This window comes from Plectrocnemia conspersa, unplaced genomic scaffold (assembly GCF_051122295.1).
Source record: "Plectrocnemia conspersa isolate PC_06_02 unplaced genomic scaffold, ASM5112229v1 ptg000013l, whole genome shotgun sequence".
Classification (NCBI taxonomy): domain Eukaryota; kingdom Metazoa; phylum Arthropoda; class Insecta; order Trichoptera; family Polycentropodidae; genus Plectrocnemia; species Plectrocnemia conspersa.
The window spans coordinates 27,859,920-27,879,149 of NW_028277177.1; the positions used below are offsets into that span (position 1 = coordinate 27,859,920).

A 19,230-nucleotide genomic window follows, 5' to 3' on the forward strand; every position below is an offset into this window, starting at 1 on the left:
TAATATATTTTGTCAGACAAAAATGAAATTATTTTGTTAATTTTTAAAGATTTTTTTTACAGAATATTTTTTAGTCAAAATTAGTAGTAATCGTGTTTTCTGTTTAATTGGAAACTGTTTTATTTACATTATTTATTTATTTAAAAAAAATTAAGATCATCGTGACACGTTCACTCATTGTAGCACCACAGAAAAAAATAGCAATACATAGTATTATTACAATACACAAAAAATATATTGCAAGTAAAAAAACAAATAATACATAGTAGGATTTTTTTTAATAAACTTGAATCCCTGCATAGAGAGATTTAAAAAGATTTCTAATTAGTAGATTGTGAGTTAAAAAATATCATCATCGTACAAAATACTCATTTGATTGATAGATGTGTTTAAGGGCCAGATTTTTAATATTCGGCTGCATCAAAAGTTACGTTTTAATAATAATAATCCCAAAATATCGAGATGAGATTTTTATTCGGATTTTTAAATCCATTCTTCCAATAACTCTCGATCTTATCACTACCACATGAAATCGATTAAATTCACTTCGGATTACGCACGCCAATCAAGTATTAAGCCAACAAGCGCCTTTTTGCATTCAACCGGAAAATTCTATAGCATACGACATCTTAAAATTCTTATCTGTCATCCTAACAATTGCATAATGGAATCCGGCGTGAAATTGGCCACCGTTTGCAAATAACGAAATCGTGTCTTTAACCGTCCGAGTCGTGACTGGCCCGTGAATGGGCCGCGTATCCGATATCGGTTTCAATTAGTAAATTACGGCCAGTGGACAAACGTTAACTTATTTTTTATTAAAACGGCAGTAAAACCGCTTTAATGTTATCACGAGCTACCGACTTTGAACTCTGCTTACACACAAAGTAATAGAACTGTCTATAAATATATTTGAATAAATATGTAATAATATTTGTGTAATTATATCAAGAGATTAATAATTATTTTTTTGACTTCCTATGTTTATTGTCTGCTTTTCTCAGCTTCTATGAAGCAAAGTTCGGGTAAATCGCAGATGAAGATGTTAGCTTACGAATTAAAAGTAAATTTGACAGATCAATACAACAGGGGTGAAATAATAATAATAGTTTTGCTTAGGATATCACGCATTGTTTATTACGCATCCTTTCCAAACAAAGGGCAGTTTTTTTCCAGCGTTTGAGAACAATTTTTTGCACGGGTAATCTAGTTTCTAAATGAGCTTACTAAATTTCCGAACACAAGATTTTTAATTGTATAATGGCCGTCATGACCAAAGTGTTTATTTGTATAAGTATCATTTGTATAATGGCCATAATGACGTATTGGAGAAACCTGTCAAGTAATGATGATAAAATTTATAATATACTAAAAAAATGTTTGCCGAAATCCGTCGCTGAAGAGAGCTAATAGCCATATGTCACATAAAATATTTAGTATATATTGGTTTAGGGGTCATTAAAAAAAATCTTACAAGTGGCATATAAATAAAAAGTACGCTGACGCAGAAAACACATTGAATTTTTTAGGCACAATACTAAAATGCTTGGATGTAGACGTCAGTAAGAAAATTAGTGTCTACGTGTTTTATATTTTAAAACTGTGGTGATGAGTTTACTGTTAATTTAATTCATTGAGAGATTATATGTACATAAATATAAATTTTCATTATGAAATGATTTTGAGAGGTGAAATATTAAAATCAGCCTAATGATTATTTTTACAAAACAAAGACAAATTTTACAACCACCTCCTAAATAAAAAGGCTAATAAAGTAAAATACAAAAACAAGCGTTAAATACATTCGACTTGCCGCCATTGCGGCGCTAAGACCGATATTTAATAGAAAGAGTGCGCTTATTATAAAAATTATGTCCGTCCGGTATGGAGTTTTATAAATAATACTATTTTTTCTAAATTACAGGTCATTTAAGATTAGGCTATAAAAATAATATATAATACACATTTTTATAATAATCAATAAAAAATCCATTGTCTTCCGTATTTAATTTTTGGTATTTATAGGTCAAATTATCGTTATGTAAAATATTATATTATTTCAACAAATAAATAAACTAAAACATCAATAATATTTTGTAAAGATATAAATTGAATTAGGCACGAATTGGTATAAAATTTATTTAATACTTCGTTTTATATTTAAATGCAGTTAAATTTTATTATTTATTTTTAACTAACATTAAAATTAGATAATGTTTTGATACAGGATATATATGTGGTAGAAGTGAAATGATTTTTGATTCTATTTAAATTTAAATTGTAAAATATCTTAGTACATATGTATGTATTTATATTTAAAGTCTGTAAAGATAATAAATATTATGTGTATTTTAGCTTATAAAACTAAGTTTATGTAGCTTAAATCATGCAGATTTTGACACTATGTATAAAATATTAATAAAAATGCAATTATGTGCTAATTTAAATTTACTGTATATAAAATTATTTTTATAGTATTGACCGAAGGTCAATATTGATTATTTTACGACACATAAATCATCACAAACTCTACAAAAGCTTCAAACGAGCATTAAGGGTATTTATGGAGGCGGCTTTGAACGATATTCAAAGACTAGAGTGATCTCGATTAACATTGTAATTTATGATGTAATCTGTACAATTATATGGTGATACACGCCACGTGTAGCGTTTTATATAACGGCGGCACAATGTCACCTTTTGAGGTCGGTCTTTTGAAGCTATTATTTAATATACGATCGGTTTGATGTTCTCACACGTATAGGGTAAGTTTTTAGTTTTATGATGACAATAAAAAACTTGAGTGGAATTTAACGCACGAACGGCCACACAATGAGGTGTGACTACAAAAAGTGCATTGATTCTCGTCTGTCCTAGTTTTGTGGAAAGTATCGAAAATTGCGATTCGCCACGTTGGACCTTCGATCTCTTACTGTCGTGTTTTGGTGATTTGTTCTATTCTTTTCTTAATAAAAGTGGTAAAAAGATGTTGCTTATACGAACAATGTATCGATTTTTTGGGCGTGGGATGAGAAAAAAATGATCGTGATAATCTATTTTGAGGTAGTTTATATAATAATTAAATGCGGTATTAAATATATATAATTTTACTACAAAATATACATAAAAAAAAACAATAGGTGCCAGAAAAAAATAATTGATTTTAACACCCACTAATTAATAATTTTTAAAATGCAGAAAAATAAATAAATAAAACATTTAGTTTCACGTGCTTATTCTTAAAAGAAAATCTAGAGAAAACAGTCTCGAATTTATCCCGGAAATATTTTTTAAAATTGTCATTTTAGTAAAATCTTATCGAAATACATTTTCACTAGCAGAAATATATTTTTACCAGTGACAATATAAATTATTTGGCAGGTGCTAGTAAAATTATATGATTTTAACTCTTTTATATATTTAAATATTTATTATTATTAATTTATGTGACAGCGAATGTATATTTTTTGGTAAAGCTATATTTTCACTAGTTGAGTGCAAATACATTTTCACTAGTAGATATATATTTCTACTATCAAAAATATAATTTAACTGATAGACGCTAATATGCTGCTCCAAAATGTCTATGAATCTCAATTTGACAGTTGTGAAACGTTCATTTGCTACTCAAACCCAAATCTAACCTAATGAAAGTTCTAAAACTAATTTTAGTTTTAGAACTTTCAAGTCCAAAATACAAATTAAGCCAACTCATCTCTCGGGGGAAAATAAGTACTGACAAACATAACATCTCATATATTGCTTTACAATTAGTCTGCATTTCGATATTACACTATGTTTTAAAAATATCATAACTATCCTTATCAATATTATTATAAACTTATAATATAAGAGGGCTGATCAAAGTATTTTCAAACCGAATTTTGGTCAATAGGAGAGCGCAAAAACAATTATCACTTCTCAGAAGGCAAAAATTCACGTCAAAAGCAATAAAATCGTGTCGGCGCCGGCGCAGTGGGAACGCTCGGTAACGAGCGTTCCCACTGCGACGGCGACGGCACGATTTTGTTGCTTTTGACGTGGATTTTTGACTTCTGAGAAGTGATAATTGTTTTTTGCGCTCTCCTATTGGGCAAAATTTGGTTTAGATCTGCTTTATGCGATTCTTAAACATTGACATTAAAGTGTTAATATAATTGCTTTTGCCCTGAACTGAAAATTCACAATATAGCAACACAGAGCAGCAAAGAAAACACGACTAATTATCAGGTAAATATTATGAGTAGCCATTTTTAGCCATCGCAACGGTGGCTTATTTTTATATTTATTTGTAGCATAAAAATTATTTATTCAATAAATTATATTACGATGTTAAAAAATATATAAAATGCCATTTTTGTCATGAGGCCCGGAATCATTGTTTTCCCAGGGTCCGGTTTCAGACACAACAGAACTCAAATTTTGTTGTCAAACTGACAAAATCACCGTTAGATTCTGACATGTGCAATATATATGTATTATAGAATTAATGTTAAGTGTCTTCTTTGTTGCTCACTACCATCGCGTTTATTAAGATAATTTTTAGATAGTGACCATACATGTTTGAAAGAGAAGTCCTGAAGATCATATATGGGTCTTGGTGAGACCATTACATTAAAGAATGTGTAAGGCACCTTTCATTTTATTGCAGGACAGGGCCTGATACTTTTAATGTAATAGTCATAAATTATGCTATAACTATAAAGTTGTTTAAGATTATTGATAAAACTCAATACTGTAACATTATGACATACAGTGGCTATTACACTTTTAGAATTAATAAGATTATAACAAATTAAACGTTGCATGAGTACAACTTAAGGTTAATAACTGATGTATTTAAATAGTGATATCACAATAAGTGATATCAAATGGCTTAGCTCACGCTTATTTATATATTATACAACTATAATATACAATTATGAAATCGAATAAAAGTAAAGTTGTTGCCGTCTATTATTACCGACTACCATATGAGAGCTATAAAATCACAAACCGAAGCTTTCAGAACAAAACGCATAAAGGATAATACCTATACACTTACGACCAATTACTGAAGATTGCACAGCGATATTGTTGCACAGACTGCTCCTGCTTGCTTCTATAAATATAATAAATTATCCTGAACATGAACGCATACACATATAATGAATTATTATATATAATATGCAAATATGTAGATTGAAATCGAATACGATCTACTAGAATGTCAGCTTTGGTAATAAATACGCGTTATTATTCGATAAAATCAGAATGTAATTATTTTTACACTTACCAAAGGCTACACTAAAGGCTACTTTGTAATTTTTTATTGGCGAATGGGTTAACGTTGTAATTTTATGGTGTTTAAAATTTTATAATGAACAGACATTAACGATGTGGATATAAAATTAATTGTATAAACTATAAAGCAAGGTAGTGTAATCAATTATTGAAAGGTTAGGATATATGTTGATTGATTTGGTATACACATAGGTTTGATAGATTGTATTTATAATAAAGTAAACTTATCTTATATTAATAAAATTGTCTCGTGATAGCTTGGAAGGTATAATTTATTAATGACGTACAAGTTGATGGAAAATAGCCGACACACATTCTTCAAGTAAAGTGCAGGTAATAAATACACCAAGTGGAAACATCCATAAAAATTTAATATAATATTAAATGGACCAGTTTCTATCTTATATGTGTCTCTCATAATTTTAGATTGAATGTAGGTATGAGCTTTTACAGATGTATTTTTAACTTTCTATGTTTAAAAAAACATACATACATAAAAATTATATTATATACATTAAGACATATAAAATATTTTAAATTAAATTAGTATATAACATTTCGTTTAAAATGAATATGTTAAATGATTTAAATCAATTAAATTAAAACTTAATTATATATAAAAATATTTAGCTAATTATATTTAGTATAACACAATGTGAATTTAATACAATAATCTATTAAATAAATCGTATCATAAAAAAAATCAGGACATTTTTTTTATATAATATAGACTTTAAAATTTATAATTTTTTTTTAGTATTAAATAAACGTTTATTAAAAAATATTACATGTTTTGATTATTTTTTTTTAATTGGGTTACTATATTATTGTAACATAATATTATTTTTATAATTTTACTGGTCAATATCAGTGAAACTGTATTGTTACACTTATACCTATAGTTTGGCCTTAACATATATGTCGCGCCCTTAACTATGAAATTGATTATTGTAGCGGTAATCTAAATTAAGTTTCATAATTACCATTTAATTATTTATTCTTTTCAATTAAAATTTATGAAAAATAGTATAAACGCTTTTTTCGAAAATAAGATATATTCAGATTTTTAGTTGTAATTTTTCAGTATTATTTAATATTTTAATTGACATAAAAACAAAACTTGCAAATGGACGATTTACGCTTGTCAAATGACAGTTTCGAGCAGAATACACATTCACTATAACACATTTATTGTATTATCATATTTTTAGTTGATTTTAAAATATATGTGTTGCCATCTGGCAACATATCGATTTCACTCGCTTAAGTTATATTATATATATGGTATTTATTTTTAAACGTGTTTATTTTAAACATATTTACTGTAAAAATTTTAGAATTTTTTTAATTTTACACATTTTTATAGCAAACTTCTTTGATAAAAACAATTTAACAAATTTATAATTATTAAAAATAAATGCGATTTTTTATTTTTTTTTCTAATAATTTAGATTATGATCATTTGGCAATACAGAACAGTATGTATATTTGAACATATTTTGCAATACATGTACATATTTTGTATCAGCATGTTTTTATTAAATATAATATAAATTAATATTTTATTATTCAATTTATCAAATATATTTTACAGAAATTTATAATGTGATAAAACAATAAATTTTCATTTATTACAAAATATATAAAAAAAATATCTTGCATAGTTAAATAAAAAAAATCTTTTAAATATTTATTAAGAATTTGACTGTTGCCATTTGGCAAAACATCAAATTTGACTCGTTTAAATTATGTAAAAATTACATATTTAATAAATGTAAAAAATACATTTTTAAGCTATGTAAAAAATAGTATTTAAATTAAATTAAATTTTATAATTCGTAAAAAATTGCATTTACTTAAATAATCATTTAAATTTGTTTATTAAAATATAAAAGAATAAAAATTATTATTATAATTAATTATATAAATCAGAAAATGCACAATGTGGCCATTTGGCAACATATACTTTTATTCAGTTTAAATTATGTATAAAACATATATTTTTTTAGCTTGGCACATTTATCGTACAAAGTATTTTTTTTTAATAAAATAAAAATAAGATTTCCATATTTTTCTTTACTAAGTTTTTTATACTAATTAAAGTTGATAACTCAATTTAGATAATATTTCTGAAATATTCGCAAAACTTAACCATATAATAGCTTTTATGAATATTGTAGCCAATTCTCCATATAATAAAATAACAATAAGCTGTTTAAATATTTTTGTAATTTCTATCAATCAATATTAACTATTTAAAACTAATAAAAACTTTAATAAAAAATTACACTATAATTATTTTTTATTTTATATTAATTTATTGCGTTAAGATTTAGTGTGTATTGATTTTATTTATTTTAAACTACAAAATAGACTAATTTATGATCATATCTCTTAAAAAATAATCGGATTTAAAAACAATGTGTATTATATTCAAAGTAACAGCTTAAAATATAAAATCTAGGACTTGAAAAAACTTAAGTCACCTTAATTAATAGAACGTACATAAATGTATTAATGATATAATCTTTAGTGATATATATATAGACCTACAAATATTAAATTTTATATATGTACATTAAAATTAGTATGCATTAACAATTAATTTGTGTTTTTTTAGATACTATGTTCACTCATTGCTGTACAAAAGTTTTTAGTTACACTGCACAGTCACTAACACTAATTAATATCCAGTATTGACTACTAGATTAGTTCAAAGAGCTTTCAACTATTATTAAAAATATAATATATATAATATATTTTCCTCTTAAATTAAACTGTTAATTTTAATGTTTCATGTAATTTAGTATGAAGTGCAAATTTCAAGACATATGAATTTTCTTGTAAAACGGATAAAGTGTTGTAGTTTTTATTGCATTCTTTTTTTTAATGAAAAAAAGAAGAAAATTTTTAATACAAGGTGGAGAAAATTATGTAATTATATTTAACCTTTAATGAAAAATATAATTTTTCATCTTCATTTTAATCATACACGTTCCTCTACAACTTAGCACGTAGCATTCCGACACCATAGCCGCATTATAATCATCATAATCGTAATTATAACCTCAAGAATTATTTTATTGCCACACGCAACGTATCACTTTTGTTCGATTTTCTTATGGTCCACATAAATTATAGTGTGTCATTCTTCATTTCATCCACAAGCCTCTTTACCTGTCCATCCCCTATATGGATAGCCAGTGTTATAGATGAGCTTTTAATAGTGCCGTTTAATATTAATGAACCGATTAATCGGTAAAACGCAATTTTATACTAAGATAATTACTGACATTCCGGATATATGCGGTGTACATAATTGGGATGTTTCTAACGATTATTCGCACCTTATAGGATATTATCTTATATATTTAATACCGATCGATTTTGGACGTGATTATTTTAATTGTTTTGTATTTCTATTAGTAATAGTTATGAATAATTTATGGTTAGTGATACGATTAATGCATATTGATAAGAAATTACAAGTTTATTTCAGCTTAACTTGTGTTATATTAAACTCCAGCTTAAGATGTAAAAGGGATGCATATAATAAATTATCATTATTTAACGTCTCGACTGAACGATCTTCTCTCGCATCGTCATTACTCATTAGACAGGACGCTCTTAAGTGAATCATCATCCTCGCAATGCTAATTAAGCGCTAAGCGGCTCTCGTTTTATTCTCAAGAGAATTTTTCATCCCAAAGCTACCCAAAGCCACGGGAAAGCTCCGTCGCACTACTATATGAAGATGTGTAATTTATGATTTAATGATACACGCCCTATCCACGCCACACATGAAACCTGTATTCTTTTGCCATTACTGAACTGTGATCAGGTCTTGTAAGTACGCTTACATCGACCCTTGTAAAGCAACCGGCTATTCCTTAAACACTAACTAATAAGCAAGAGAATAAATCACATACGAAACGGCGTAAAATTGAGCCTTATGAGTAGATAAAAATAGGTTCGACCGATATCTAGTGGGAGCAAAGATATGTAACAGTTTACTCTTATATAAAAATTGAAAAAATAAGAGAAATAAAAATCAAAAAATAGTCATTATAATATTGACAAATATTTTAAAATATAGCACCATGGAGCTCATCTATGGAAAGGTTTAGAGTGAGTTGCGGAAGTTTGCCGTATCGTGATTAAAAAAAGTTTGAATAAATAGAAAATAAGACAAATTAAAAGACAATCATGTTAGTGCTTAACTCCATTTTAAAACCGAACTCTTCAGAAAAGCTTATGTTTTTTAAGTGGCAACAAAAGATAGTACAAACAATATTTATTTGAAGCCATTTATATCAAAACGAGTTTAAATGGTTCAAGATTTGTTTTATTTGAAAAATAATAATATTATTTGACGACCTTTAAAAATCTGCGTGGCTATTGTGCAATTATCAGTGTTCTACTGATCTCTAATATTTTTTTAGGCAAACCATTGCCATTGCGATAAAAAGGTATATATAATTTATACATTTAAAATTGTGATCATTTTAAGGCATTGAAAAGCTTTAGGAATACCAGGGTTGCCAAATTTAAAATGGCGATTTTTTCTGGATTTTTTTTCACAATTAACGATTTTAGGATATTTTTAACTTTATTTTGGCCATTTAAAAATCTATTTGTTAAAGAAAATAACAAAAATAATTAAGTTAAATTTTTATATACAGTTTTTATTCTAAAAAATATTTAATATTTATCACTTCATTTTGATGTGACATTGATTTTTTTTAAAAATTCTGTTTTATTATTAACTCGGCTTTTAATTTTTTTATAATCAATTTATTTATGTCTTAGACTAAAAATCCTTTCAGATTTTGCATTTGCACGTGAAATAGTGAAAAAGTATTTTTTTTTAAATTGTGGAGAAGATTTAAAAAAAAAACTAATCTTTTATCAAGTAATTGCCGTTCTATAATATATTATGTTTGCCATTAATCTTTCTAAAAATATATATCCTTCAAACACTTTTTCTTGATCTACTTATATTTTATATAAGTAGATCAAGAAAATCTACTTATATTTTATATAAGTAGATATAGAAAAAACGCTCGTTATCGCTCGTCATTATCGGACGTCTACTTACATTAGCTCCAGTAATGGACATAATTAATATTATTGTTGAAAAAATGGACGCAAAATTCGCTGCACAAGCGAAGTTGATTGCGGAACAGCAATCTCTAATTGCGCAACTAAAAAGTCTGCTAAAAATTCAAGCTGCGACCCAGCAGCAACAGCTCACAAAGAGAAGAAAAAATAAAAAAATAATCGCAAAATCCATGGACTCTAGGCCAAGCAATGAGATGGTGATAGGCTCAATTTCGTCGTTACCAATTCAACCCGCAGTCTCACCGACTCGTCGACGACACGCGTCAGCTCCTTCGGTTGCAGAGAAAACCCCAACGCCTGTGCCCGATGTCTCGCCATTTGCCTGGACCGAAGTCAGGAAGAAGAATAAACAAGCGCGCAATCAGCTTCTTCGCGGGTCTGGACAGCAGGATGGGTTAATAAAAGCAGCTTTAAAAATGAGACATCTACACGTGCTCTACTTGCACCGGGATACAACCGCGGATGCAATTATGGTATATCTAAAAGAAAAACTAAAATCATGTGATGTGTCGGTCTCGAAAATCATTACAAAGGGCACAAGTTATGCATCATTCAAAATTGCAGTTCCTGATGCCAAACTAAATGAGGTTATGTGTCCAGAGTTATGGCCATCTGGATGCTCATTTAAAGAATGGAGATTTCGGAAAGGCGTTAAACCTTCCTAGGAAGAGTTCGATGGATCCCCTTTCGATTTTTTATCAAAACGTAAGGGGATTAAATTCCAAGACCGTCGACTTTCTTTCCGCTATCTACGCACAGGAGCATGACATCATCGCTATAACGGAAACGTGGCTGACTGATTCCGTGCTGAACGCTGAGCTCTTCGACGATCGTTACACCGTGTTTAGAAGAGATCGATGCAGCAGAGGCGGAGGTGTGCTCTTAGCTGTCCGCAGAGATTCAATTCATGCGCGAAGGCTTGCGCATCTCGAAGCTGACGGAGAACATCTCTGGATCCTCGTCGAGACGAAACGAGCTTCAATCGTTATATGCGTGTTATATTTTCCGCCAAATCAATTAAAAGACGTTACTGCTGCATTTTTTCGTAAGATTCAGTCGGAATCTGAATATTTTTTGAAGAAAAAATGTATCATCTTGGGTGATTTTAATTTACCTACGAACATTAGTGCCAATATTGATATAAGTTTAATAAGTAATATTTTTAATTTAAATCAAATAAATTGTGTCAATAATAATTTTGGTGACAAATTAGATCTAATTTATACAAATGTAAATAATTGCATAGTAATTAAGAGCGAATTCGTATTGGTATCGGAAGATAATTATCACCCGGCGCTAATGATAAAATTAAATATAAATAAAAATGGCATAACTACGAATGAGTTGGAATGCGTGAGCGATCGGAATGATCTCGGATGGTCGTTTGGAAATTGTGTAGATTTTGGTTTATTAAATAATTTACTTTTAGGTATGGACTGGAGCCGAGTTGGCGGGTGCGTTGATGTTGAATCTTCCCTGGCGGCCTTCTATGAGGTTCTTTATTGTGCATTCGACCAGCTCTTTATTCGAAAGCGCCCTCGACTGCTTAACGTGTCATATCCTAGATGGTTTTCTCATGAGATCATCTCATTGCTAAAAAGAAAGCACGCCTTTCATAAGTTATGGAAGAGATCGGGACATCCATCTGCTCTCGAGGAATTTCGTTCATTAAGAGCACGCGTTAAGTGTTTGATAATTTCCTGTCATCGCAATCATTACAAAAATTGCCAAAAACAAATAATTAATGATCCCAAAGCGTTCTGGAAATTCATTAGCACTAAACGCGCTACTCAGTCTACGTTGAAAGTGATGAACCTCGACGATAAAACATTGGACGGTTCACAAAATATTGCTGACGGTTTTGCGCAATATTTTCGTTCTGTTTTCGAGGAATATTTTTCGCCTTCTGCTCAGTCGCTTCCTTCTTCATGTTCTTGGTCTTCAGTACTGACCATCAGAGAAACTGAGCACTCAGATCTTAAATACGGATTTAATAAATTAAAGACAGGGCGTTCTTCTGGACCTGATTTAATTCCCGATTTTATTTTGAAGGGTTGCGAAGTAAGTCTCGCTGCTCCTCTAAAATGTATTTATGATCTGATTCTCAAAACATCATCATTTCCTGATTTATGGAAATGCACAAAAGTCACCCCTATTCATAAAAAGGGTGACAAATTATATATAAAGAATTATAGACCAGTAGCAGTGTTGTCAGCTCCTGCTAAATTATTTGAAATAATTATTCATAAATATCTTTACAATCACTTTCAGCAAGTTTTATTAGACCAACAGCACGGGTTTCGTCCTGCCCGTTCCACTGTTACTAATCTTCTGTCGTTCACCAAAACGGTGACAACTTCTCTCGATGCCGGAATTCAAGTAGACGTCGTGTATACAGATTTTGAGAAAGCCTTTGACAAAGTTTGTCATGCGTTATTATTAAAAAAATTGTCGAACCTCGGTTGCTCAGATAATTTAACTCGGTTATTTTCAAGTTATTTGAGCAATCGTAGACAGTTTGTAACGTATGGTGGCCGATTGTCGAAGGAATATTTTACACCTTCGGGGGTTCCTCAAGGATCCAATCTGGGACCTCTGCTTTTTGTGTTATTTATTAATGACATAAATACTGCAATTAAACATTCAAGTTTTCTTCTGTACGCAGATGATTTAAAATTATATAAATGCATTCGATCTGTTGCGGACTCCTTCTCTCTACAAAGTGATTTAGACTCTCTGTGGAGATGGGCTTCCGTTAACCGTCTGCCCTTTAGTGTCGGAAAGTGCCATACTGTGTCATTTTCTCGATCCCGTTCGCCATCAGCTTATTTCTACCATCTCGGTGGTAACATTTTGACTAGAGAAACTTCCATTAAAGATCTCGGAATCACTTTCGAGAGCAAATGGAGGTTCTCTCTACACATACACGACGTCTGTGATAAATCTTCCAAGATGCTCGGCTTTGTTATGAGGAATGCCTTTCACTTTGACGATCCGTCAGTTATTCGCATCCTCTATGACACCTTAGTTCGTAGCATTCTTGAATCGGGATCTATAATTTGGAATCCCCGAATAGCCAAATATTCCCTTTTAGTGGAAAAAATTCAAAAAAGGTATTTAAGATACCTTTACAAAAGGACATTTGGTTATTATCCGTACTTATATCCCAGCGCCTTTCTTTTAGGAGCGTTGGGATATGATTCGCTGAGTTCTCGCAGAAAGCTGTATATCGCTAAGCATTTTTTTAAATTACTAAAAGGTGCTGTCGACAATCCAGCTATTCTCGAGGAATTCCAGTTTTGGGTTCCTGAACATTTTCGAGAATCACGATCGAGACCTCTTTTGATGACCGTTAGGGCTAGGACATCCGCACTTGCCGACTCGCCTATGGCTGTGGCCATCCGGCTCCTTAATACGCTGGCATTACATATTGACCTATTTAATGTCAGCTACGAGGAGCTGATCCGGTTTATTTCATTTAATTTTAATATTTTATAATTTTTTTGTTATGTTTAAGTATTTTTATATTTATGTATATATACTTTTTTTTTATGTTTTATAAATTTAAAATTTGTTTTCGACCATCGTGGCGCATTGGGGTAACCTGTTAGGCCACGATGGTCTTAATTTAATCTAAAATAAATAAAATAAATAAATAAATAAATTTTAATTGTGTTAGTGCTTTCTGCGATTTCTTAAAATGCTGGTATGCTATGCAAAGATAAGTTGGAGAGATTTTTATATTTGTGGTGAATAAAATTAAACCGCTTCTTTATATATTTTATAGCCGTCATCAAATCAATTATTTGGTTCCATTTTAAATCGATTTTAAACATAAGTTATCACAATTTTAGATAATTTCATAAAAATTTGCTCCATAATATAAGGTGACCAGATTTTAAAAATATCAAAGGAGGACAATAAATCTCATAAAAAGTCATCTCAGACATTTTTGTTCGAGTAGGACGAAGAATACAAAGAAAGACAAAAGGAGGAAAAAGAAGTACAACAATTTTGAAGAGGACGTCAATGCTTAATCTAGGACCGCCTTGCATGATTCATCATTAAATATACTTCAACAATCGTAAAACTACTACCTTAGATTTTTAGCGCTCGTTTAAATATGAAACATTTTAAATACGCCTCATGAAACATGGGGGCTGGAAATTGGTTGTCAACTCCTTATAGCGTAAGCTTCGGCGAGCACACTTTGAACGTTTGGACATACGCCGATTTACTCAAACGCTTCTCTAAAAATCCCTGAGCAGCTCCAGAATTCTCCGACATTCAATTTTTATTTTTGCTTCATTTTGTCTTTTTTTGTCCTCCTCGAACAAACATTTTTAAAATGGCATTTAATTAAAAAAATCTGAAATCACGAAACAGTTTTTTTTGGCTAAAATATTAAGTATTCTTAATACGTTAAATAAAAATTGTTAAATTGTCATATTAAAATAAATTTTATTTTATTTCATATAGCTATTATTTGATATTAATAATGATACAGTAATATCTATATTATATTATTATATACGCGACTGCAATACATAATAGAAAAATATAGATTTACTGCGTTTATTTATTTATACGTTTAACGATTTATAATGATCATTGGTGCCGATGGATTACGCGAATTTAAGCTATTTTATATTGAATACAAAATATTTATATAGAGAGAAGCAACACTAGTTAAAGACGTCATTTCTAAGCATATTTATCTAGGGGCGCAGACCCTTGACAACGCACCATCTTGGGTCTGTGTTGCCGGGGTGAGTCTGCAGTCGTTGCCCTTAAAGATAATCCTGATGGAGGCTCACCCGAGATGCATCCGAAGCGTGTGAAGATGCAATTCAGGAGTCTTTGATAAATGTCTCTCCACATAAGATGCTTTAAACAATACATAGTCTAAAGGCGGCTTGCTGTTGTGCGGTTTTCTATGAGGCCGGGAACGAAGAAAACCTCGTCAATAAGCTCTCTCCACACTGGTTGACGACCTCCGGCGCCAGTGTGACTACACGCTGGAGTTCGCCGTTTATAGTGTGGGAGAGCGAGGGACCACTCTTGAGGTTAAAACCCAAACCTTTGAGGGGAAGTGATCTTTCAAGGCACTGCTGATGAAGCATAAAGGGCTCCGCCCTGAGAGGAACCGAGTGTCAAGACTGCGACTGAGTCTACATAAATGATACGCACTGCATGCAATGTAAAGCAATGCATGTCAGTCAACAAGAGTACGTCCTCCCGAGCTCTCAAGAGAAATACTAATGCAACTCCAATAAAATATTTAGCACTACGGGGGTTGGGGTCCCGCTCATCTGGTCGTCAAAAGCTGGGTGCCCACCCATAAGGGTTGGACTTGTATGGATTTAGTACTGGTTTAGCAACGGATAACATGTTGACGACATAAGATCCACTAAACTGGTGTGGCTCAAAGGCTAAATAACTATCGCTATCTCTGGTGCCTGTTGAAAAGAGTTACGTTTTTTCTGAATTACACAGAAACGTGTGACAAACCTATTTTAAAATCTACAGCAAGTCCCATTCCTCTCAGTCAATAGTACGTCATTGGTTAAAACCTATATTTAAAAGCTGTTCATCTTCACTATTTCTAAGCTCTCACTTTATGCGTGTAATACGTGAGAAATTATCTGTGTTAACACTTATATATTAAACATTATCACCATCTTATCTGTTAATTACATCATCGCCACTATCGGCCTAGTATCTATATATTAGAAAGCCATTCTAAGTCCGCTCGGATTAGCCTAATTAGCCTTTCATCCCAAAGCTTCGCACAGTAGTCGCCACAATCGCTCGTTAAGAGCCACTCAGCTGACAGATTCAAACCAGTGCACTAGTCATGACCGGTCGGTTGTGCATTCAACGTGTCAAACAGCCGTCTGACATCATATATCCGACGCAGAAAAACGATTAAGCCGATTGGGTATGAATTATACAAATTGCAGCAAGTACACGCGCAACTAGGGAAATGGGTCTGCCATTATAATACATATTCCCATACACACATTACATGGGAATCTCTGCTCGGAGGTGGTAATTATTATCGTCGTTTTTTTAAACGTTTAACGCCCCTAATGCGACCGTTTATTGGATGGTTGATTGACTGGTGGGTTGAAAATGGGCGATAAGTCACGCGATTATTTTCGCGAATTTTTTTGTCTTTGCTGTGTTTACACTAATGCAGCTCGTTTGATAGACGATGTAATGATGATTGTTAAAACAACGGTTTAAATTTAATTTACGGGTACTCTTGCACGAAAGTGTATGATTTCGATGGTAATTGTGTTGAAATTGCTTTTTAGTTTGACATAAGTAACTGTGATTGATATAATTTTAACGCGTTCTTAAAAAAATGGTTGTAATGTGGGAAAATAAAAATCAAACAAGTTCGTTTAAGTTATATTAGCAAACTTAAATGGAACTAAGTAAAATATAATTTTTCTTAGCGAAGAAAGTAGAGCTGTTTTTAATTAAATTAAAGTAAAAGTTGAAAATGTCTTAATTAAATTATTTCATACGTGATTTCATATAATTAAGCAATTGAATCAGAACAATCAGTAATGTAAACAAATCAATAGTATAAATCACGCTTGAGCGCAATAATTAATGACTGGCTTTTATTTGCTTGTGTTTTACCATTAAAATTTCTACGGATTTGCAGTTAGTGATGCTCTATTTATTATTAAGAAATTAACACAATCGATACATTTTGTACACATTTTAATACATATTTTAATTCTTTTCAGATACAAAATGGCTTCAAGAATCAGCATTCTTCTTATAGTCTCGATGCTGTCTTTATCAGCAGCAGCTCCATTTTTCAACAGGATCAGAAGATCTGTAGAAGAATCACCGGAAACGCAGAATACAGCTGATTTAGAAGCGAAGATAAGAGAAGCCATTAGTTTCTCTACTGCTGCTAATTTAGCCCAATCTGAACAAAACGTAGATTCAGAAGGAAGAGCTTCAAGATTTAGGAAAAATAAATCGCTGCACTATTTCGATTACATACCGTCTGAGATCTTCGCCAGCGATGAAGATTATGGAGATGATGAGTTTACGATAGAGAGGAGTGAAAACAACGATGAAGACGATATTTCAAGGACTATTCCATCAAAGAGGAGACCTTCGAATCCTTACAAAGACTTTAGCAACACAAATTCCATAGGCTATGAAAACTCCCCGATTTATTACATACGCTTACCCCCAACCCCTTATATGTTCGTTCCTGGATTGGGTTATGTATCACAGCCACCCTCCATAGGACCACCAGTAGCGCCTCCGGTAAATCCGTTTATTAATTTACCAATCGATTTCGTGTCGAATGGCAAACCGACAAACGTTTATCAATGGAATGGTGCCCCTTCATATCAACCGTCAAATCCAATCAATTCCTATAATCCGATCTTTGACCGCCCATCCAGACCGCAAACGTCTTTGTCCAACAATTACAACTATCAAAGACCACAAGCTGTCAAGAAACCATTGACAGACAGTAAAATCACAAATTTGGACAAAGGTCAATACTTATTCAACGGAAAACCAAGCAATATATTTGTCTTGAGAGATACTTACAACTCATTATATTCAGACGCGCTTCAAAACTTCTACCCCTAATCAATTTTAATAAAATCACGCATTAACAAGCATTTTTCTTAAATAATTAAATAAAACCCATTTGATTCAATCGAGGGAATAAATTAGTCACATTCCTATTTATATAAAAAAAATAACGAATAACACGTAGTTAGTAGCTATCGCAAAGACTGCTGTATCATATTTTTTATAATATTTAGTGTCTTAAATGATACACTTTGGATGTGAAAGAATTATAAATATACAATATCTACGAAAGCGTTTGTAAATATTTAGTAAAATAACTATAAGTAATTTAACTATACTATATCATATTTTCTTATTGTATTTTGTACACTACGTGAATGAGATGGTGATACTAAAAAAAGATTGAGCTCACGATTAGTGCTAAGAGTAATATTTATTATTTATTTATTTATTGTATTTTGTAATTGAATTCAAGAGAAAGAAATCAAAAAACCATCTATAGATTTGTATTTAAATATAATAAATTTAACGAATATATATTTTTAATATGTACTGTATATTTTTAGAAGAGAATTTTTTAATAAATTTTAGATATCCAAATTGTTTTTATTTTATTTAATAAAGAAGAAATTTATATTTTTAAATTATTTAGTGACATCTATTGAAAATAAGCTAAAGCCATCTGTGTATACATTTTATAAGCATAATAATACTTTGTCAAATTTATTAATATTTTTCAAAAATATCAAGAGATGTCTCTACGTGGATTAAAATAAATAAAATAAAATAAATAAAGTCTTATTTAATATAAATATTTGTAGTATTATTGAAATATAACTAAAAAATATTCCAGATAAAATAAATTTCGATGAAATAAACGCCGATAAATATTTTACATTAAAAATAATTAGGTGTGATGTGCACTGTGATGTGCAAAAGGTCCCGGTGAAAATAAATCGAAAATGGCTTCAAAAACAAGCAATAAATTAGTGTACATTGCAATATGCACTAGGTCTGAGGAGGTTAAAGTAAAAAAATGTGAATATCAGAACCCGTATATATAACATCACTTTAAAGACTATTATTATATATTTGCATGGCAAAAATATTTTATTACAATATAAGTTACATAAAATAAAAATAATGTGGAGCAGTGCTTCTCAATATTTTTTATATTACAGCCCGTTTTTAGGGCAACCTGCAACCGCAAATAATTACTTCTGAAGCTCTATAATAAATCTATAT

General features: G+C 30.7%; 1 protein-coding gene across 1 annotated transcript in view; it reads left to right on the forward strand.

Moving 5' to 3' along the window:
* Positions 1-18,585, forward strand: part of LOC148227754 (uncharacterized) — a 60,618-nt gene extending 42,033 nt beyond the window's left edge. The window contains exon 3 of the mRNA XM_088201761.1: positions 17,169-18,585. Coding sequence (XP_088057887.1) covers positions 17,176-18,039 — 864 coding nt within the window. The 5' untranslated portion in view covers positions 17,169-17,175 and the 3' untranslated portion in view covers positions 18,040-18,585. The remainder of the gene's footprint in view (positions 1-17,168) is intronic.
* Positions 18,586-19,230: the final 645 nt, after the last annotated feature.